At 39.0% G+C, this 22,496-nt stretch overlaps 1 protein-coding gene across 3 annotated transcripts in view; it reads left to right on the forward strand.

Moving 5' to 3' along the window:
• Nucleotides 1–18,359: 18,359 nt before the first annotated feature.
• EYA1 (EYA transcriptional coactivator and phosphatase 1) overlaps nucleotides 18,360–22,496 on the forward strand; it is an 82,810-nt gene continuing 78,673 nt past the window's right edge. For all 3 annotated transcript variants that reach the window (XM_062568185.1, XM_062568186.1, XM_062568187.1), the window contains exons 1-2: nucleotides 18,360–18,396; nucleotides 19,815–19,942. In XM_062568185.1, the coding sequence (XP_062424169.1) occupies nucleotides 19,819–19,942 (124 nt within the window). In that variant the 5' untranslated portion in view covers nucleotides 18,360–18,396; nucleotides 19,815–19,818. The remainder of the gene's footprint in view (nucleotides 18,397–19,814; nucleotides 19,943–22,496) is intronic.

The raw sequence follows: 22,496 nt of genomic DNA on the forward strand, positions 1-22,496 counted from the left end.
TTGATCTGATCATGAATGGTGCTAATTTTATTATCCACTGATCTTCCATTCATCAGTATAAATGCAAACCAAGGTAATTAATTACACATTCCTGATATAACTGTCACTGCAGGGAAGGATGAGGCAGTAGAGTTATGTCTGAATCAAATTAAGCAGCCTGCACCCCATCCAAAATGAAAAAAAGAAACAGGCGCATCTCCTGAACCTTTCACCAGTATGAACAAGCTGCTCCAACCCTTTCTGGTGAGACCAGGCGAAGTAATAATTTAATGGGTGAGGAGAAACACGTAGCAAATTCAGCAGTAGCAGAGAGAATGATCCTAAAGTGCTCATTCTCCTGTATGTGTCTCAAGCAAAAATTGAGCACCCTCTCTAGTCTGTGGGAGACCTAAGAGAGCAGCTGGCCTGGGACATATGTTTGGCTCTTCTCTGATGAAGACTTTAAATAGCTTATGTAAAGGAAGACAAAGTGTGTAAAACAATTCACCAAAGGGTGACTTGAGAAAGGATTGGAAAATCCTACCAGGTAAATGTGGCGATCACTGTTCAGCAGTCAGCTGGATAGTAGAACCTGTTACGAAAACACGCCAGCCGGTGCCTACTGTCAAAAAATGGTCTCTGCTCTGAATATAATTCAGAATACCGGTGAGTTAGTACTTCAGTGATTGCAAATTAGTACTTTGGTGATTCAGCTCAAGAGAGCTGATGCAGTGAACATAATACAGATCTATAAATACATCATTTCTTTCCACGATCTTCAGACTTAAGAAAAGGGAAATGCAGTCTCCTCTGCATGGGAGAATTGACTCTTCAGAGAGGGTTTATAATGTGGTTAGGGGCTAGACAGCATCACATTGAACGATGCACTGACTTTTCTGATAAGCACTGTCTGAAAAGTAATTTCTAGAGTTAACAGGGAATTATGTAAATGAAGAAATAATCAGATAAGGTGACCAAGACTGAAGAAATTAAACACTTTCAGGGTGCAGTTACAAAAAGATGATTGGGATGCATTTAACAGACTTCAGCTAATGAAGTTTGTCTTGTGATTGCAGGCAGAGGAGGAAAATGCACAGATTTTATACAATAAATTGGTATTTAAGTTTTCTATTTCATTTAGATTTGCAGGAAGTCAAGATTTTGTGTGTTTCAACCTAAGCTTGAAAAGATATTCACAGGAAATTTTGAAAATAATCTCTTAAGTAATAGCTCATTTTTCTGTTTTTTTTAAAAACAATTTTATTGTTCTGTTTTTACTATCATCATATTCAATAACTGATAAACATTCTAACAAGTCTGATAAACATTCTAGTGAATATATTAATCAAATGCAAATTGCTTAAAATATTGTGAAAACATTATGAAAGTGTCAGATGAGAAAAATGTTGATGATTTCATGTAAAATTCAGTTTCTTCATGAAATTTTTCTCAGGGGAAAAGATCAGCCATGTTTATTAAAAACTAGATTAAAAGCAAGCTTAATTGGGTATCAGGAAGATGCAGAAGTTTTTTCTGGGCCAAATTCTGCTCCCTTCCCCATCTCAGAGGTCTACCTCAACTGCGAAGAGGTTGTGCTGTTCTGCTGCAGGCTTTTCTACCACGTGCATGTCCAAGAACTGCCCTGGAGCCTCCCCATGAAACAAAGTTTCCGATCTGAGCCTGGGTCCTTCATTTAGGCAGGCCGATGAAGTTTCTCCCAGAAATAAGAGAATAATGGAAGTGTCCCACTGGGAAGTGCACAGCAAGCATAGGTGGCTTTGAAGGCTGCTTAGTTTGACTCTGTGGGTGCTGAGTCCTAGAGGCGCCCCTCAGCACCATGTTGTCCTATGCTGTCCTAGGCAAGGCACAGAGGGTCTTGCCCCTCACTCTGTTGTGCTGCATGGGATGCAGGATTCATGCTGAGCAACCTGGATTTGCTTGAGGACGTGGATGCTGTGGTGTCTCCTGAATCCTGCTGAGCCTTGGGCAACAGAAGATGGTAGCCAAAGTGCAATGTAATTGCCCTTGGCAACAAGAGAAACGGCGTTCAGTGTATTCAGCACTCAGCAGCATAATTTAAGTGCTGGAAAAGTTACTATCTGGCATCATTAGTTCCTTCTTTTCACCTAGATGTCCAAAATCATTTCTTCAGTTGAATTGTAAGTTAGATCAAAAAATACTTCCAATTCATGGAGTTGGGAGTAGTTTGGGGATATTTTTTTCTTCTAGAACCAGAAAAAATATATTCTCTTCACTTTATTGACCCAATTTATAATTAGCCACTCAAAATATTAATAACTTGTCTCAAATCTTGTCTTTGATTGCAACTGTTAGCTGACGGTCATTACGATGTTAACCTTTACCTGGCATTCCAGCTGTGACTGGAATATCAGAGTTCAGATATTATAAAGCATTTTCAAAGACTGAACTTAAATCTGAGCATTTCAAAGCATACATGCCTTTTCATCAAGGCTTTAGAAAAGGATATTTAAAACTTTTTTTTGTGTGTGTGAATCTATTTTCACATTTCAGAAAAATCAGAATAAAGAATAAATTCATTCTTTGGGATTTTCAAATCATGGAGATCATCCAAGAGCCAGTGAAGCAAGCAAAATTTATTCAATTTACTGCTGCTTTTGGTAGAATCAGCCCTCTGCAGATGTTAATTTGAACATAGCCGCATTTGTTGTTAGACGGGGAAGAATGCCTGTGGCTTATTAATTCTTCTAGGATGGGAGGAAAGAGACATATTTTCATAAATTAAAGGGAATATTAAATGAATTAATCATTCCCTTGAGCAAACAATACCTCTGTGTTTAGTGATGTGGATATGTGGGAATCTCGCAAAGTCTGTGTGTTGCCATTTTTATTATTTATTATGTTATCCTGTTCCCACTGATGTCTCCACATGTACTTTCATGTTTTTTGACTGTTAAATGGCATCATTGCTTTCTAACTACTAATAGTTCTGAGTACCATTAGTTCTCAAATATTTGAGGGAAGATGTGGTGGCATCATACTTGCATCTTTCTAGCAAGAGAAGTCACGTATATGCTTAAACTTTTGATGTTCCAGCAGCTGAAGTTGGAAATTTGGCATGTATCTCTAAACTGGGCAGTGCAGCTTTATTAAAACAAAGAAACTTATGTTCTGCAAAGTTACAAGCAAGCTTAGGTGAGGGCAAAGATTTAGAAAATCAATGTCTTAAACCAATCTCTTAAATCACTGTGATTTATTCTTCTTTTTATTCATACTCTTGAATTTCTAAACCAAATGTAAACAGCAGTCTTCAAATCTCTTATTCAGGGTCTCTGAAGTCCACTTCTCTTACTAAATTAATAGGAAACATTTTTACTGCATATTAACTTTCAGCTATTTTTTCATTGCTGTTCACTTCAAGTCATTTTATGGTACCCATTCAAATTTGGAGAAACCAGTGTCTCGGCAGACTTCAGTGCTTCAAGACATAAGCAGATAACTAGACCTGGACTGTGCCATCTGAGCTGTGAGGGTGGGCTCTGGGATTGGCACACAGTCCTTTTGAGGTCAAAAGGGCTATTAATGGGTACAGTCGTCCACTTTTTGGATCAGACTGCAGGGCTGTGGCCAGGGCAGAAGCAGATTCCTCCTTCTATTGGTTACTGACCAGAGGAACAAAGCCAAATCCTGGAACTCACCAATTATTGGGAAAGATTTGGATAAAGCTCCCACCGTGCCCGGTACACTACTTATGTTTGAAGCTCATTCCATAAAAGGAAACTCATCATAAAATTGAATTTATTTTATGAATATGCATATATGATATTTGATAGTATTTGGAAGGTGAAAATATTAATAGCGTTTTCTTATTTGATAAAAGATTACAACTGAAAAGTAATAATGAGGCTTTTATGAGAGAGGAGAAGCAGGATGAAAGAGCAACGTATTGCAGAGGTGCCACTGCTGGTTTGTGACAGGTCTTGAAGGTCGTGGAGGGAACAGAGCCTTACGCTGCCAGCAGCGTACCTAGCCGTGGGGCTGCCACTCTCCGGTCCTTGGATTTTCCCCTTCTGACCTAAGCTGATGGCTGTTATGCACCAGATAGTTCCCGATACTTACTGCGTTCAAAATCCTTCCCTTTTGTGGAGGAAGGCTCAGCAGGAGGAGCCTTGGTTCTGGATGGCCATTCTGCCCTGCAGTGACCAGCAGGGTACAGTTCCCCAGCAGCTGGTGGGACGGGGCTGCTCCCCCCGTGAGCCCCAGTGAACCTGGGCTTTGCGGAGCGGCCACAGGGGTTGGCGTGATGGCAGCAGCACCAGGCTCCTTACCGAGGCACTGGCGCTGCTGCATGTTTCCCAGGGACCGAAACGAATCACTTGAAGCGATCAGTTCCTATCAGTACAATTTTGACTTTATTTCAATAAGCTGTCTTCTGTTTTGTTTGTCTCATTGGTTTCCTAATGTCTTCATTCAGTGCTTTCTTGGTGTTCTTTCTTGTCTTAAACTAAGTATAGTGGAATACACTGGTGGAATATATTTTAGGCTAAATTTTCCTAGTTATCTCTAAGTTTGGTTTTGTTGCCTTCCAGAATAACTATTAAAAATCAGTCTACATATACAAAGGTACTTTGCTTATGAACAGAAGGAGGTGGTAATAGATGCACAGAAGATAAATAAGCACTCCTGAATTGCGCTCAATACATTCCATATACTGAAAGTGGCCAAATTACAATATTTAAAAATCAAATTATAGTATAACAGTTAAAAGCTATTTAACTCTGCTCATCCCACTCTGTTTCAAGTTCTTCAAGCAATTTTGCTCTGTTGCATGTATGTGTGTCCTGTTCTTGAGCATGTCATTGCATTCTGCTGTATTATGATTGGAAAAGTGTTCTGCCTCTGCTTGGTTTACTGAACTTGCGTTGTTTCCTTTGACATATAAACTGGCATTCTGAGTAAGGTGTGTTTTCATTTTTCTGTGGTTCTCTGAAATAATAACTTAGCAATATTATTTAATGGAGTATGTTGTCTATAGAAATCCTTATGCTTTAGAAGACAAGACATCCTTAAAGACAAATTTTCAGAACCTTGGCAGGTGAGTTGCTATGGTAGAAATGACTGCTTCAGTGTGTTGTCTAATGTGTCATGGGCACAAAACGGAGCAGCAACGTAGCTGATTTGTTTTTTCAGATTTTGAAATCCAGCTTTGGCCCTTCCTAAATTCTTGTGAATCGCTCTTGAAATCTTTATTTCAGCCTGTTTCCCCCTAAATTAATGAAAGGGCTTCCAGAAACAAAACTACTGACTGCCCTTTGTGATTTTTTTTTCTGCCTGAGCCTTAGTCTGAAAGGGATGTTATCTTGTGTTCATCAACTGAAAATATAAGTGTAATTATGTATAATTGGTTTAGGAATTAAACATTTCATTGGAAAAATATCAGGAAATATAGGTAGAAAATCTGTATGATGCACTTAATTAAAAAAAAATCAATATTAGTAGCCTGGAAGTATCCAAGCAGTAAAAAGAGTTTAAGCTTTGTTTACATTTTGGCTGCAAGAGGTGCCTCTCTTTAAGTATTTAGATAAACAAACCGAAGCTGCTGTTTTCATTAGCATGTAATATAGAGCCCAGTTTCCTTACCTCAGAGAACACTAAACTAAAATTCGGTGGCAGAAAGCAACTTGATCTCTTGCAAATATGAGTCTTGATAAACCTTACAGTATGGAAAAAACCTTCAAATTTTGTACCTATTGACATTGCCTAATAAAAACATCTCAAGTACCGGTGCTTCTGGGTGTGTTTCCAATAGCAATGTGATTGCAGGGCTCTGTGGATAAAGTTACCAATCCTTTGAATTCTGACCTTCAGTCTAAAACAGCTTTAGAGGTTACTCTTTTTCCGATTTGTGAGATTGCAGAGAAGAAGTTAATGCTGCTGGAAGGAAGCGGGGGAGGGAAGGAGGCTTGTGGATGAAAACTGGGACTTTGAAGCCATCTGAGAAGTTTTCCTCTGGCCTTGATTTGTAACAACAAATATTGGCAGTCTGACTCTAAGTAATTATACAAAGTTTCAAAATAGAGTATGCAGCAATTGAATTTCTGTGAATACAATTCTTATTGAGATCCAGTCCTGCTTACGTTGTTTTAAAGGGAAATTTTACTGTTTGTTCCCAAGAATCAGTTGGGATTCTTGGGGGAGCTGTAGCCATCGAAACCCGAACTCTAGTTGAAGCTGCTCATCTGTGTGCATGGAGAGAGGAAACCCCAAAGCTAGCTGCATCTCCCCAAGACATGTCACCTGTGGTGTCTGTTAATCTCCATTGAAGAGAAGGGTTGGGACAATCATCTTAAATGAAATGCTTCATTTTACGTGATTACAGCTAGGTGAGAGGAATCCAACCCCTGCTGAACAGATGAGGGTCATGATATCATCACTGTAAAGTTCAAACCCATTTATTGTGGTAAATTCCACATAAACAGTTTAAAGGACGAGCAGTTGATGCAAGTGTGAAATAAATTGCCCTTGTAATGATTACTTTAACTTAGACTTGCGCTTTTTCCTTTTCATTACAAGGCTCAAAACATGGAATATTTATGAACACTTTTAGAAGATACCTCACCATTCCTGAGCATCGTAAGAAAAATATGTATGACTGAGTGTTTCAAGGTTAAGGACGTACATATATGCTTTATTCATCTAACACTAGGTTTGTGGTTTTGAATGTGTGTTTATGAATCGTCTATATTAAGTTATAAATACAGGATTTCCTTAATCATTTGTCAGAATGAGCTTCAGTTCTTGTCTTATCCATTTTCTTCACAATTCTAAATATTTTAATCAACCTTTTTACTATTTCTCTATATCATTATTTTCTTGACTAGTCTCGTGTCAGCAGCTGAAAAAATATGCAATAATTGACACAAATAACTAAAATACAGTAATGATCGACTGCTCCATCTGCTGTTGAACAGTGACATGAATAATGCTTCAGGAAAAAAATATGGAACGTGTTTAGGAAATAGCAAAATGGAATTTGCAACAAATAAACCCACTGTTTCTGTGGTTAGCGAACAAACATATTTTTCTTGCGGAATTAAGAATTCTGAGTTGGACTTTAATTCAGAACTGAAACACAAAGAAGAGTTTTCCATCTCCCTTTTCACCTTACGGGAGGTGCTGACAAAACTGGTTTTGTTCATGTTAATGGAAAATAGCTGGAGAAAGACAGTCTAGCGTTACTGAGCTGACTCATGTTATACAGTGCGCTGTATTTATATGGCTAGCAAAGTTTAAGTTATTGCTGTGAACAAACTTGTAATGATTTGTTAATTCTATCTTTTTTCTTGTAGCACTAGATGAAAGATGAGGAAGGCTTAAATAGTTGTGGTAGGATGAACTATGAAAAAAATGCATGTGTGTGAAATGATGTGTTTTATGGTCTTCACAGAACAACAGTACTTGATTATTTTGTTAGCTAACTGGTAATCTCTTGTTTGTACTGCATTGTTGCATATGATTTAGTCTTCTGAGGAACTACTGATTATAGCTTTTATCACTCCTTAGAGCAATTACAAGCTACTCATCATCATCACCGGTGAATTTGATTTGACTTACACATTTTTTAAGCAAATTATTATTCACACATCAAAGGGAAGGATGATTATTTTGATTTTTTTGCAGTTATGTTTCCATGCAGAGCTGGAGTAAGAGCTTGAATGTAAATGAGAAAAATCAGCCCTTTCCCAAGGATGCTCACAGTTTCAGATTTACCACTTCCATTTCATGCCCTAGCATGGAAGCGGCTAATTCTCTATATAACCTTTTCTCAGCAACAATCACATGGCCTTCAGTGGGACTTAGAAACAGTTACTACTGTGTTTATACATCTTTCAAGCTGAGGTCTTTGTTCAAAAAAGTGGCACTCACTGATTCTTAGGTACCTGAAACAGTATTCAGCATCCCACTCTAAAGCTATTGGAATAGAATATGGCAAATAATTTTCAGTAGTTCAGTTTAATCGATAAGACACTGCTTCAATAAAGGCTGTTGTAGTTAGTAGAGCTACACCAACATGACTCCTAAAGGAAGAGGAGAGTCTTGACCTCGCTGCTGTGCCAGCAGCGTGTTGTAGTCCTGATCTTTTCTGTCTTTAGGGAAAAGCGATGCCATTCCTTATGGGTAGACCATCTGCTTCAGATGATCTGGAGAAAAAAACTAATCAGTCGTTTTGTGTGGGAATAAAAAGTATAATTCCCTTGGTGAGATATCTAGAAGAGAAAAGTGATGTAAGAGATGCTCAGCTGGATGTTACAAAGTACTGAAAGAAATGGGACAGTATTAGACACAAATGAAACTTACCTTGATGTTGGAAACCTTCCTCCACCACTGCTGCACTGCTTATTTATTTTTCAGCTAGAATACTGGGTATATTTATACTTTACATTATTTGTGTGCATAAATACATATATATAAGCTATATACATTTTTGTTGTTTGTTACATAATGCTTTCAAGATGCTTTGAATATATTGAAAAATCATGCATACGTAGACTGAAAAGTGAAAAACTGAGAAATGCCAATATATTGCTATCAAATTAGAGTTTGACCATTACTTTGGAGTAAAATCTCTGAATTTGTTTATATGTTATTTCAGAATCATATAAAGTCATGGATTCCTGTAAAAAACTAAAGCAATATCAACTTCAAGATAATAAAGATTGCCAAATCCTATTTTAAATTATATGAAATGATCTCATACTTCATACTGAAGTTATTGACTTGAAACAAGCATACTTCCATGCAAAGCAGTGAAGGTGTAACTTAGGCCAGCCATTCATACGCCTTGTGACTAAGGACTATGATTAGCAGTTTGCATGCTTTCTTATAACACACTTACACTTTAATTCATTATTAATTGTATTTGGTATAACTTGAAATGTAAAATTGTCCTTCTCAATCACACTGAATTTTTTTAGATGAAACAATTTAAATGGTTCATTTCTGTCACTTCTCGTTTATTTGTAATTACCAAGTTCTTCCTACTTTTGCTCACATGAGTAGCTAGAGAGAATAAGGACTCCTATCATTTTGCAAACTTCTGCTACAGCCAGGCATGTATCTAGGCAACAGCTGCTATGTGTAAGATAAAACTTGTTTGGAGACATAGGAAAGTTTCAGAGGGTTCAACTCTGTATTACAATTGTTATGGGAAAAGCTATGTAACAGCTTCCATGAGCATCAGAATGTGTCTTCTGCTTTAATAAATTGTGGTCTTTTTGTGCATATTTTTAATGCTTAATATTCCAGTAGCATTTCCTATTTGGAGACTGCATTCCACTATTCCATACCACAGTCTTGTATCTTTTTTTTTTAATTATTAGTACAAATCTGTAATTATGGCATCTAAATACCCAGTAAATACCATGTTCAGAACAGACTCATTTTACTTGTGTTAAACTGGTGACACTGCTTATGCAGTTAAAACTATATCGCATGACTAATAGTTACAAAAATACAAAAATAGCTTGTTGTACACTTGATATTATGTAATAGGCCTGGTCCTTTACTTCTTATGACTCTTGAGATGCCAGCTGAGCCAACAGGAATGTGTAATCAGGGCAAATTCAGACTCGATGTAAACATGTACAAATCCCTCTGAAATCTCTATTCCAAACCCAGTGTTAGTGTAATTGTGGTTTAAAATTGACATTGGGTGACAGCGGTAAACAATCCAATCTGCACTGATTTGGTATTCAGTTAGTTGGAAGAACAAACCAAGAAGCCAAGTAAAGGAATCTCTGCTTTCGGCGCAACAAATGCATAACTTGGTTTCAAATAGGTGGAGTGCTCGGCTGGCATAACTACTTTATTGTTATTGAAATACTGAAATATTGAACTACTTTATTGTTACTGAAATATTGAAATATTGAAGCTGCACTCGCTTGCTCCAAATGAGGATCTGCGGTATCAGCTGTATGATAAGTTCATAGGTTAGACCATGCCATGAGGTAATGATATAGACTAATCTGAAGTCCAATCTTCAGACATCAGATAACGAACTTTAAGGCACTGTTTAATGGCTGTATAAACACAGAGGACCTACTTTATCTTATATCCTCCATCTAATTCATTTATATGGCTTCAGTTCCCATACTATCTACATGCCATACTATAGAAGAGATTAAAAATTCAAAGCCGATTCTTCTCTTGCAGTGCATTGTCAACACCCTTTTTCTGATCATCTTAGCCTCAGTGTAATTCATCCCATATTTATCATCACATCATCAAGCTCTGTATGTGTGTGGGAGGGATCTGTATTAGTTTAATTAAATACAGAGACTGGGCAAACTCCTAAAATTATTACTTAGACAAAATTCCCATTAGGGACTACAAGCTCCAACAGTAAACCTGTTTCAGTAAGCTTTAGTTTCAAAACAGTAACATTTATGCTTATATTTTTGATGTTTGATTTTTTCAGATATAAAATGAAGTAGACTCTTGTAAAAATTCATTTGCATTGCTGGAAGTTCCAGCTATTGATTTTTAAATCATTTTTGCATTTCCATAGCATCATTTAAATATCATTGTTTTTGAGAGAGGGTTTTAAGTTACATTTTTCAATGTGAGATAGTATGTCACAAAGTGATTAATTTTTGAGATTTTTTTTCAGAAGATGCTGAATTTCTTTTTCATAAAAGTATGTGCCTAAATTTTTGCGTGAGTGGATGGAGCTGCTAGAGACACTGATGCAGGAAGTGTGTTTAAGTGTATGTAGGATTAGGTAGATTTTCGTTTTTTAATGATCTTATTAACACTAGTAAATGCTTCAGAAATACATATGCTTTAGGGGATCATGGCAGTTCCAAAAAATGCATAGTTCAGAATGATTACATTTCCTTGTATTTCAGTATTTCAGTGAATTTTACCTGAAAAACTGCATAGCTCTATAATAAGTAATTTGTATTTCTTTCACAGTTTAATATAGAACATCATAAATAGTTTTTTTGGCATGAGATCTGCTTTGTGAGTATAAAGAAGTAAATGAATTCTGTTTGTGCTGGCTTCAAGGACAGGCCCAATAGAAATCTGCTTATTTTGACATGAGTTCCCATATATGGTATGCGACTATCCCGAGATTCCTTTTCTGCACTAAACAAAATGAAATCCTAGGTGCGTTTTCAGCTGGAGGTTGACTTGTAGCTTTGCAAAACGATCTGCTTTCCTGAAGTATTCCCAATGTACTTTCTACAAAATAATCTATCACCTACTCGGATATAGTAGCCAGAAGATATTTCTCCTCTAGAAGTATTGCTTTCTTTCAGAGATTAGTTTGTTGAAGGTAAGGATGTATCAGCAGTGAATAACGTCAGATTTTTGAAAGAAAAAAGTTCTCTTTGAAACTATTTATACAATGTAGTTATTTTTTTATTTAGTGCATTAGAGTGGCATAGTATTAAGACTTTTTTTTGGGGGTACTGCAAATCATTAGACTGTTTTCCTCATCATATTTGGATTACGTGTACCGAAAAAGTGTAGAAAAATAAGCGTTACATGAATTGAAAGATACTCTCTGCGAAGTGGAAATGCTCCAGAGAACCCTGGACAAGTTTAGTCATTATGTCTGCTATAGTTAACGTTTTTTATACTTGGTGTACGTATTTTTTTAAATCAGTCGTTTGAATTATGAGCAACTAAAAGTGCTGTAGTAGAAATATATGATAGAACTGTTTCAGTTTAATCACTAATTAAATTATTTAATTACTTATTGATTGGTAGAAGCTAAGCTTTTAACAGTTACTGTTAACACTCAAATTTAACTCTGTACAGCCATCTCTCTCATCTTTAGAAATACTTTTAAGGTCTATGGAAATAGCCTTTACACAGTTTTCAATAATAAAGTTTTAATCTTGATAGCTGAAGAATGGCAATTTAAAATATAAATTGACTATGATGCTGCTTTTAAGAAGCACATATATTTCACATACCTGCCTGGTTTAAACTATTTAAAAAGGTCCAGATACTTTATTTAAATATCTTTAAATTGGAGAAGGCTGGCTTAAATAGTTTTAGCAGACCTTTTCTTTACAAGGTTGCAAGAATCTCAGATATTTGAGAACAAATCTGTTACATATCCAATCAAAACGGCATGTCCAGACGCGCATGTTGGTTGTACGCTTCGGAGCCGCTGTGAGTATCCTTATTTAGCTCCTCTCGCTGATACAATGTTGGTTTAGCTCCGGTTATTCTATTAGTACGGCTTTTGTTTAAGCCCAGCTTGCTAGAGGGGACGCAACGAAACTTTCGCAGGCGGCAGGGTTTGCTCGCGCGTGGCGGGAGGAAGGTGCCGCGGGGGGCTGCGGCGCGGCGGCGGCGGCGGGGCAGGGCGCGCCGCCCGCGCAGCGCCCGCGCAGCGCCCGCGCTGCCGCTGCGGCAGCCGCGCTGCCTCTCGCCCCGGCGGGAAAGGTTGCCTTTAGCCGGCGCAAGCCTCCACTGCCACTGTTGCTTTTAAACCAATAAGGTTGGGACGAGAGAATAGCTGCGGTTTGCATTACCAAAACAAAAACAAAACCTTAAAAAAAAAAGAAAGAAAAAAAAAAGGGGGGGGGGGGAGAACGCGAGCGGGAGGGAGCGGGAGCGCCGCCGTGCCCCCAGGCAGCGCCGGGCAGACCCACCCGCCTGAGCAAACAAACAGGCGGCTGCAGCCGCCGCCGCCGCCGCTTTGTCTGCCCGCGCCGCCGCCGCCCCGCTCCGCTCCGCTCCGCTCCGGCCCGGCCCGCCCGGCCGCCTCCGCTCCGCGCCCCTGCGCGCAGCCGCCGCCCCCGGCGGCGCGGGGCGCGCCCTGCCCCGCCGCGCCATGGGAGGCGCCGCGCGCTGAGCCCGCGAGCGCGGAGGCAGCGCGCAGACGGCACCGTGAGTAGCGAGCGGGCGGCGCGGGCGCTGACAGCGGCGGTGCGCGGCGGCCGGGCAGGCAGCGCGGGGGCGGAGGGGCAGGCAGGAGCGGGCGGAAAACGAAAACAAAAAAAAAACCCAAAAGCCAAAAAAAAAAAAAAAAAAAAAAAAAAAAAAAAAGGAAAAGAAAAAGAAAAAGAAAGGGGGGGGGAGAAATAGCCTAATTGCAAAACAGCCCGTAGTTGTCCAGCTGTTGGAATTACCCTTGCACGAAGTGCCAGGGGTATTTTCTGCCTTTCCTGATAAGAGTAATACACAATTATAAATCACTGGGTCCGGCAGTTAATTTTGGCCGGGTTTCAGGCTCGGGTTTGTAGGCTTCCCGCAAAGCAGATGTTACGGGGTTCTAGTTGTTGTGTTCAGCCAGGTTTTTGCTTCTCCTGTTTGATTTCCTAGAGTGCTAATGGTTCGCTGAGTACAAAAAACATGATCGTGAGCTATTAAATGGAAAAAAGGAAAGATAGGTGATGTGCGAAATGTATAGATCTTTCTGAAAGAGATGTGAGAGCGTGAGAAAAATAATGAAAGAATTGGAAGGAAGAATGCATGACAGAGATTTTGACAGCGCCTTCTGAAGCAGGAAATCCTTTTGCTTAATATGTTTAATTTTTCCAAACACCAAGCAAAATCTATAGATCCCCAAAGGAGAACTTTTCAGGATGTCAGAATAAACTTCTACACAACTAAGATATTTGACATTTATTGATGGTTTAGATGGCTTATTTAGAACTATAAGTTTAGAACTGGGAAGTTAAAGATCTTTTGAAGTCTCATGAAACTTTGCATCTTGCTTTTGAGCAATCGAGAAGCACAAGGCATTCACAAGTACGTATTTCTCTAGGTGTTTTTGACAAATATCAATAAGAGGGATGACTGACTTTTGTAGTAAAAAGTTTATCCTGGAAAAAGTAAATGTGCTTGTGCATTTAGAAATGTCTCTTAGAAGTTTTTTTAAAAGGTTTGGGGGGTTGGGGATTTTTTTTTTCTTTTTTGGAACGCAGAACCTTTAAAACCAAGAGGCAAGCGGAAAACTTAACAGCTTTCAGAAAGAGAGACTCGTATAGTTCATGTAAATTGTTCAAATTTAAAATAATGACAGGAGTTTGGAGAAACAAATGTAACTATTGTTTAGTACATCCCTGGAAGTTTTTAGCATTAGATGCCACATATAAAGGATATTTTGTTTTCCATCCCATACTGCGTTTGGAAAGTGTCTGCCAGGACACAGGCTGCCACTTGATGTGTAAAATAAATAAATAGTATGTGCTTGTGTGTGTGTATGTACTTTATATAAACACACACGTATACCCCCCACCTCCGCATTTTACACGTTCACAGATAGGTGACGTGCAGTATTTAGCCAAGCTCCTCGTTGCCGTACGAGGTTTCCCAAGGCCTGGTCGGCTCTGTAAGTGAGCAGCCATCCCTCCTCCGACGTGCTGTGCAGTGACAGACCGCGTGAGTCACGGTTCGTCTTTGGAGTGCGCAGCGAAAGAATGAGTAATCATTTTGTTTGACTTTCAATAAGTATGAAATATTTCCCGGGAGCCAAAAAATCTTGGAAAAGCAGAAGGTCATTCTTGAATTTCTGGTCATAATAGCAGCATTGTCACATTGTGGCGCTTCTTTCTTAACGTGAAGAGCTTGTTCGCTTCTCAGAACCTTTCACTCATAAGTGTATGAATGGAGCATAGGGGATAGTACTTCCGAAAGAATTTAAACTGGTAATTAAAAATTAAATAACTGCAATTATCTGCTTCTGTTTTAATAAGTGTAATTTGTCTGTGAAGGAAATACCTAGTGAAAAAGGTCTCCCCCCTGCCCTTACACCCTAACAATATGATTACGTGAGGACTGAAAGTATTACGAAGTTTTCTGTGTTGTCAGCAAGGTGCCTTTTTGTAGCCAATGTGTATTTTAATTTCATAACATTTTAGTTGTTGAAACCATTATGCCTGTACATACTGATTGCACAGCGCTTGTAAGGCGGAAAAGAATGCTGTTTGGGGAAAAACACTCTTCTCTTCTCCTCCCCCCCCCAGCTGAAAATGACATTTTTTTCTTTTTCTTTTCTTTTTTCCCTAAGGAGAAATATTCTGATTAGAAAATTACCATTGTCTTTGAGATCTGAATCCTTAAAGTTGAAGTGTGTTTCAAAAAAGCCAGCTCATCTGATGGCTATATTTTTCTGGATTAACTGATTTTTTTACTTAAAATTTTTCTTTTCAATGGAAAAAACTTTTAAATTATAGCCATTAAAAAAAATTGTTCCTAGCAAGCAAAAAATACTGTGGAAAACCTGTAATCCAGACAAGCACCTACATTTTATTTGCTCTGTGCTGCTGAAATTTAGAATCCCTTCCCATTTACAGTTTACTTTTCACAGAACATTATTAACTTTTTGGCTTCATACATGATCTTCTGTCAGATGCTTTTGATTTGTAATTTAGCAAAGTATAATAAACAGTGCAAAAGTCATGAATTTTCCTCCGCATCCTGAGCTCTGTGGTAGGGAAAATGTGATAAAATGTGTACCTTAAGTCTTGTTTGATGATCTCTCAAAGCAAGTTTGCCTTCTGGAAATAATTTCTGGGGTTGAAGAGCATGGTATTAACAGATTTAATGTGGCTATTCAATGGATTGGTGGAGTACTATGTGAGGTTTAACAAAATGAGAGAGACAAATTGAACATCAACAAAACCTACATCTGTGAAGAATTATAAATTAATTAGAAAAAAGGCAAACTTAAAAGACCTCATTAACTAATCAGAATTTGATGTTACTGATTTAAGAATCTTACATGGATGAATTTTAAGTAGCTTTGTTGTCATTGTCCTTTTTTTTTCCTGGCCATACGCTACCTAGTGCCAGTATCTGCAGACCGCATTAAGGAGAAAGATGTGAATGTTACTTGAAACAACCAAACTATACAAAGTCATATTTTTGATGTATTAAGGAGAATGTGTGCATCACTTATCATTTAAGGCATTTTTAGTTTAAGCAGAGCGCAGAGTATCCAGTGTGAGTGACAGCCACTTTTCTGGGTTTTGGTTTATGTGCCCCTTTGACTGGACGGTAGGGCCACTGCCTTTTCTTTCGCTTTTTGTTTGATATGTGAGTTATGTTGCAGAACTTCAATTATCCAGAAATCTGTTGGCAAAATAGGAGAATGTATGAGAATGAGCACACACCACCCAGAAATGTTTTTATTCTATGAACTAGTCGTCATAAGTGTGGTTCCTTACTACATTGTAATTTTGTACTACACATAAAAACCTGAAAGCATGTGAAGTGTAGCATTTTGTAAACTGTAACTAATTTCACTCACATCTGTGTCTAATTGTTGTCTGCATTCGCATTCTTGAGAGTAGATTTATTTTTCCTGGACCACTATGTGGATTCAGCTGACCAGCCTAAGTGAGGATTAGTTGTTTTAAAGTTATTTTGATTAAAGAGTCATTTTTAAATATGGTAACGTGCAACACATGGTTTAAATAATCCTTGAGACACAAAGGAATATATCTAAAGTATGTCTAATGAAAATGAAGATTGTGGATATGAACTTTCACAAATCATAGAGTGTAAAAGGACATATAAGGTATATATTTAATTTACTAGGAATGAGCTGGATTTTTTTCTGCCCTCTCCCATGAATCCTTAAATTAAAACTCTTTCACTGTACACACACACAAACGTGTGCATGCACGCACACACATACTTAAATATATATATATATATATGTATATGTGTATGGAAGTTATTACTTTGTAAAAATTTGGATAGATAAAATAGTGAGGATTAAATGTATTTTAGAGCTTGGTGAAGTGTGAATAATACTAAAGAGTTCTTTGGAAAATCTCAAATAATTAAAATATATAGTTGAAAAAGGAAACTTCTTCTAGTATAAGATGTATGTTTTAAATGATCCTGTGCAAAAGGGAGTGAAGATAGCTCTGTAAGCAAACTTAGTTCTCACCTATAATTTTTTCCAGGTGTTTAGAAGTAACAACAGAAACATATCCTAAGGCACTCTGCAGTTTCTGGGGTAAAGAATTGCAAAAAAAAAAAAAAAAAAAAAAAAAAAAAGAAAGAAAGAAAAAAAGAAAAAAAACTTGCATCTGAATAATTTTTTAAAAAACAAAATGCTCAGTTTTGAATGTATATGCCCCTCTGGTTTGATTTGGCATGCCACGATGTATTGAAAAGCACGTTATGCAGTCCGTTAAGTACCCGGTTGTAGGAAGATTGATGTTTTTCAGCATGCGTTATTGCATGCGTCTTGACATCATTTGTAATGTTATGCATTGCCTGGCTTCCCCTAGCAGTTGTTTACTCTTGCTAGTAGTAATTCTGTCTGTGATTAAAAATAACAAAAAAAACACTACAGCCGCGTAAGCAGGATTTGCTTGGATGATTTTTATGGCACTTAAAATGCCTCATCTCCCTCGTCTCTGCTCTGTGATCGTTTAAGAGATGTCAGTTCAGGTTGAATGGAAGCACGCACGAGAGGTTCTCCATGTGGACGTTAAGGCGGTATCTACCTTTCCCGGAGAGGCTTGCGTGTGCTTTTAAGCTCACGGTGTATCTTCACCTGAATTTTATCACCTGCTGACAATCCTTACAGGCTTCAGGGAAGAGCCTGTTGTCAGAGCAAATACAGCAGTGTTTGCCTAGCGGGATGAGAGGGTCCGCTACCCACCTGAGCTAGGGAAGGAGTTGTTTGATCGGACTGGAAAATTGCGGCTGGGTTTCCCGGTTGGACCAAGCGCCCTTTTCGGCGAGCTGGCCCGGAGGTGAGCGCCGTGGCTTCCTCCCGGCTGCTTAACCAGAAGCGCTCTCTCGAGCCGCTTTATCAGAAATCTCATTAGTGACCTGGGTTTTTACGAGGCGGCCCTCGCGCCCTACCGGGTGCTCTTGGATTTTAATACGCCCCGCTCGGCGCCGGGCTCCTTTCGGAGGCGGTAGCGTGGCGCCGTCGTTGGTAGAGCCGCCCAGCTCCGCGGCAGGTAGCTTCTGCCCCGCCGGTCCTGGCGGGCGCGGGAGGGCTCGGCGCGCGGGGGCCACCGCGCGCGGCGGCGGCGGCGGCGGCGGCGGCGGGAGGAGGGAGCCCCTCCGCAGCTGTCACGGGCCCCTGATGAATCACTGCCCCGTCATTTGGCCGCCGTCTCCCGGGCACGGGGAGGAGGCAGAGAGACCTGCCGAGGGGACAGCGGCGGAGCCTTCGTTTTAAAGACAATATGCCTTTCACGGCCACCCTACCCTCCTCCTCCTCCTCCTCCTCCACCACCACCTCCTCCTCCTCCTCCTCCTCCTCCTCCTCCTCCTCGTCGCTTGGGTTTAAAGGGCAGAATTGTCATCTGCGGTGACGTTCTTTGTTTAAGCCAAGGCCTCGTCCTAAGGCGCAGTAATAGCGGCTTCTGTTTGTCTCCCTGGTTTACAGGTGCAAAAGACCCAAGCCAGTTCAGATGTTGCTGTTTCCTCAAGTCGCAGGTAAGGATGCGATTGGAAACCGCTCTTTGCTTCTGCGCGCCCCCTCTTCCTAAAGCCAGGCGACGAGTAAGCGTTTGCTGTTGTTTCCCACGTCAAGCAGCCTTGTAACTGCTGGAGTTTCGTGACTGAACGCACGCGGCGAAGTCTGTAAGCTACGAATGGATTTGCTTTTTCACTAAATATTTTACTTTTATCTAAGATACGGACCTTTTTTAACTCTTCGGGGCGTCATCCTGTTTTTTCTCATGTAGGTCGGTCTTAAGTAATGAAATATAAAATTAAGGATTTATGCTTAGAGTTTATGGTAAAAATCTCAGTTTGAGGTGAAAACCGGATGGTTGGAATGTCACTTACGTTTAAAGGTATTTATACCATTTCTGTGGAAAGAATATTTTATAAATTTTAATAAGTCTTTAAAAGAGCCTCACCATTTCATTTAAATAGAAAAATTACTGGTTCAAGTGCTTTGGAGGCACAGTAACCTATGAAATTTCTACTGGGAGCAATTACTTAGAATAAGTACATCCAGTAACACTCTCAAACCTTTTAGGTATAAGGAGACGGAAGTACGGGGCACGGTATTGATAAGCCTGGGCATAAACCAGGAGGTCTGTCATGGCGGTGACGGCTGCTGGCCTGTTCGCGTAAGGCCGTCAGAAACGCGCGTCGGGGATGTTCAGCTGCTTGCGTGCCGTGTACACGTTTAACGTTTGCGTTGGGTTTGAATCGCCCTCGCATCGCTTTGGCTAACTGACAGCTGCGATAGCGCAGAGGGCTGAGGCGTACTAACACCTATACGGATGCACCGTACGTCGGACATACCCCTTTTCAGCTGGGCACGCTCTATGTAATCCACAAAGCAAACAAGCGAGCAGACATAGTAATGTTTTAATGCTGCATTTGTTTCAGCAGAAACAGAGGAACAATTAAGTAGTTTGCCAGAGTAAACACATACATCAGGAATATCTCATTCCCTGTCACCAGACGATAGGTTTCAACAATTGCTTCAAGTGTTTTATTTGGTTTGGAGGCCCATTATGTTGCCACTGAGCGGTAAATCTTGAAAAAGCCCAGTGCTAATTTGTTTTTAAGAGACTATATTTCTTCATGTGCTGATGATTCTGTCTTTGTACATACCTTAAAAATTTCTGGTGACATGAATGTCTAAAGCTCAGTACTCTAGCTAAATTTCTTTCTGTTAGAAGTTGCAAAAAGAGTCATGAAAGCTGCTCAATAACTGTGTATATGGAGCAACCACACAAGAGTTAACAGGAGAAAAGATCATGTTGGGAGAAGCTGTTCATTTTCTGCTAAGTGTTTTCAGGATGTTTGTTAATATTGGGCTGCATTTCTTATAGGCAGGTCCTCTCTAATCCGCATTGAATATGTCATTAAAAGTAGTTGCGTCTTGTTTTCAGGTCTATGGAAATGCAGGATCTAGCCAGCCCACATAGCCGACTAAGTGGTAGTAGTGAATCCCCCAGTGGTCCAAAACTTGATAACTCTCATCTAAATAATAATTCCATGACACCCAATGGCACAGAAGGTGAGCTACCATATTTTTTTAGTGTTTCATTGTTCGTTTTTTCTCTTTATTCCATCAATGTTCCTGCAGTCAGTAAGCTAGAGAAAAGATATTTTACTATTTTGGGTGTTATATATTTATGTACTACAATGTATAGAAGCTATGTTCAGTGTTTATCGGTAGTTACTATTATCAGTTTTCTGCAATAGCTCTTGTCCAGGTTTATGTTCCTTTTATGTAGCTTGAATGCCTTGAATAGGTAGTATGCGCAGTGCTTAAAACGGCCTCCTACTAGAAAAACCAAAAAAATATTTTAGTGATGAGAAAAACGGAAGTGTTTACAGTTGTCTTTTCTATAAAATGTGATCTTATGATCTTTTTTGCTATTTCAGTATTTCTTTATGTTCATACTTCTTGCAAGCTCCCAAGCTTTGTCAAGTAGGCTAATAAAACTGAGTGTTGAAATTTCCTAGGGCTAGCTTGCTGCTCTGGGTGGAGTGGCCAAAATTCAAACAGGTGTAGTAATTCAATGGGGGTAAACTGATACCTATTTTTCAAGAAGCAGTCAGCCAGTTGATAAGTTATGTTTGTTCTCAGTAGAATACTAACAGCAGAACAACCTATCTGCTTTGCCAGTAATGACATATAATGAAATACAGAAGGATTTATATAATAAGCACTGAAAAATACTTTTTAAGAGTAACATTGCTCTGGCAATAAAAAGAAAGACCATATATGATTTTTGGCTAGCTGTGCAGAGGGAGACTTAAAGAAGCATGACTCTAATCACTAGTAATGCATTAAATAAAACTTTATGATATAAATATATAGTTAAACAATTGTTGTAGCGAAGATAGGTGTTTTTTCCCCATAAACTGGATCATACTAGTGCTGCCAGGCTGTTTAGGATTTTGGACATGCATTGCATTCTTCCAGGAAAGGCACATGTCAATCAGACAGATGTCATCCCCCCTCAATTCCCCAAACATCTCTGTTATTCATTCTAATTGGAGTCCTCTGTAGTTGGGAGGGCTTATGGGTTATCAGATTAACAGGCTTTTGTGGCAGAGTTGTGTGTAATTTACTTTTACTATTGCTGTAAAAGTATTGTTGTAAGTCAAAATTTTAAGCAATATGAAAAAAAGATGCAGCTCTTTAAAAAATAAATAAACTGCTTGATATGTTAATGTAGTTTAAGCAGAAAAATATTTCATGTCCACAGATGAGTCTTTTTCCTTTATAATATCAAGTTTATTATTATATTTTTATATTATAGTATCAGCTATATACTGATTTTGGTACAAGATAAAATTGTTTGACCCTTTTGAATTAAAATCCTTCTTGATCACTAAGGCCTTTGCTGGAAATTTCATCAGTTCTTTTTACCTTCGGTGTAACTTGAAGGTTCTTTAGTAGCACAGAAATGGGAAGTGTTCCTTGAAACACTGAAAGACATTCACCATCTGGCTACTCTTTTTGTTCCAAATAGTTGTTGTGGGCAGACATATGCTCTGAACATCGGGTTCTTAATAATACTTTGTCAAGAAATTAGTTATATATTGTATCTGTTCATTCCTTGACCTCATGCAGCAAATAATTCTGGAAGTAGTACCCCTACTTGTCAATCTGAATTTATTGAAGAATGTAAATTAAACCATAGTAAATTATTTTTCTGACATTAGAATTTTAAAGTTCAGGTTTATTCTTTTTGGATGAATTCTACCAAGAAAAACATAACTTGAAATACACATTCACCATCAGAGATGAAGCCAAAGTTTTCTTTTGTTTGCCATTTCCCCCCAGGTGACATGATTCTCCTCAGCACTGCAGACTGGTTACTAAGCCCTAGCACACAAACCACGGCAGGTTTGTGTAGCTGTGGTGAACACATCAGAAGTGTGCTGTTAGCATGCATTTTAAGATGTTGTCCAAAAAGAGCCCTGAGAAATATTTCATGCTCAATGAATCTGGTCTAAACTTTTAAACTTACAATTCCTGTCTCTGGTTCCTATTATGTGACAAATAATGGAGGAAAAAAAAGAAGGAAAGAAAGAAAGAAGCATAACAGAATCATTCATTTCTGAAATTAGATGTGTGCTAAGAGCCACGTTTTGTGAGCTAAGCAGATGCTTAAGAATCCAAAGGTGGAATTTTGCTGTTAATCTGTTTTATCTTGAGAAAATGTTTGGTTTGGGTTCTTCTAGCTGCTAAGCAAGCTTAAGAAAAAATGGAGTGAATGTGTGTGAGATTTTCTCTTTTAATGAAGGGTGAAGTAAAGTTATTTTTTCTGCATTTCTTGAAGCAGAATCCTGCTGAAATGCAAATGACAGATTATAAGGATGCACGTGTGTGCGGTTGCCAAACACCTTTCTTAAAATGCTCCCGTGTGGTTTGCTTGTTTGTTGCATGTGGAATGGAAATGTGTGTTGCTGAACATTCACATGTTCAATATAATATGGGAAACTGATTTCTAATTGATGCCCTTGTTCTCACTTATATAAAAGAGCCCTCCCGTTTTGGCATAAGGGTTGTCATGTGAATGAGAAACAGGGCCTCCAGGTATATACATATTTGC

The sequence above is a fragment of the Rhea pennata genome, chromosome 2 (assembly GCF_028389875.1).
Source record: "Rhea pennata isolate bPtePen1 chromosome 2, bPtePen1.pri, whole genome shotgun sequence".
Lineage (NCBI taxonomy): Eukaryota > Metazoa > Chordata > Aves > Rheiformes > Rheidae > Rhea > Rhea pennata.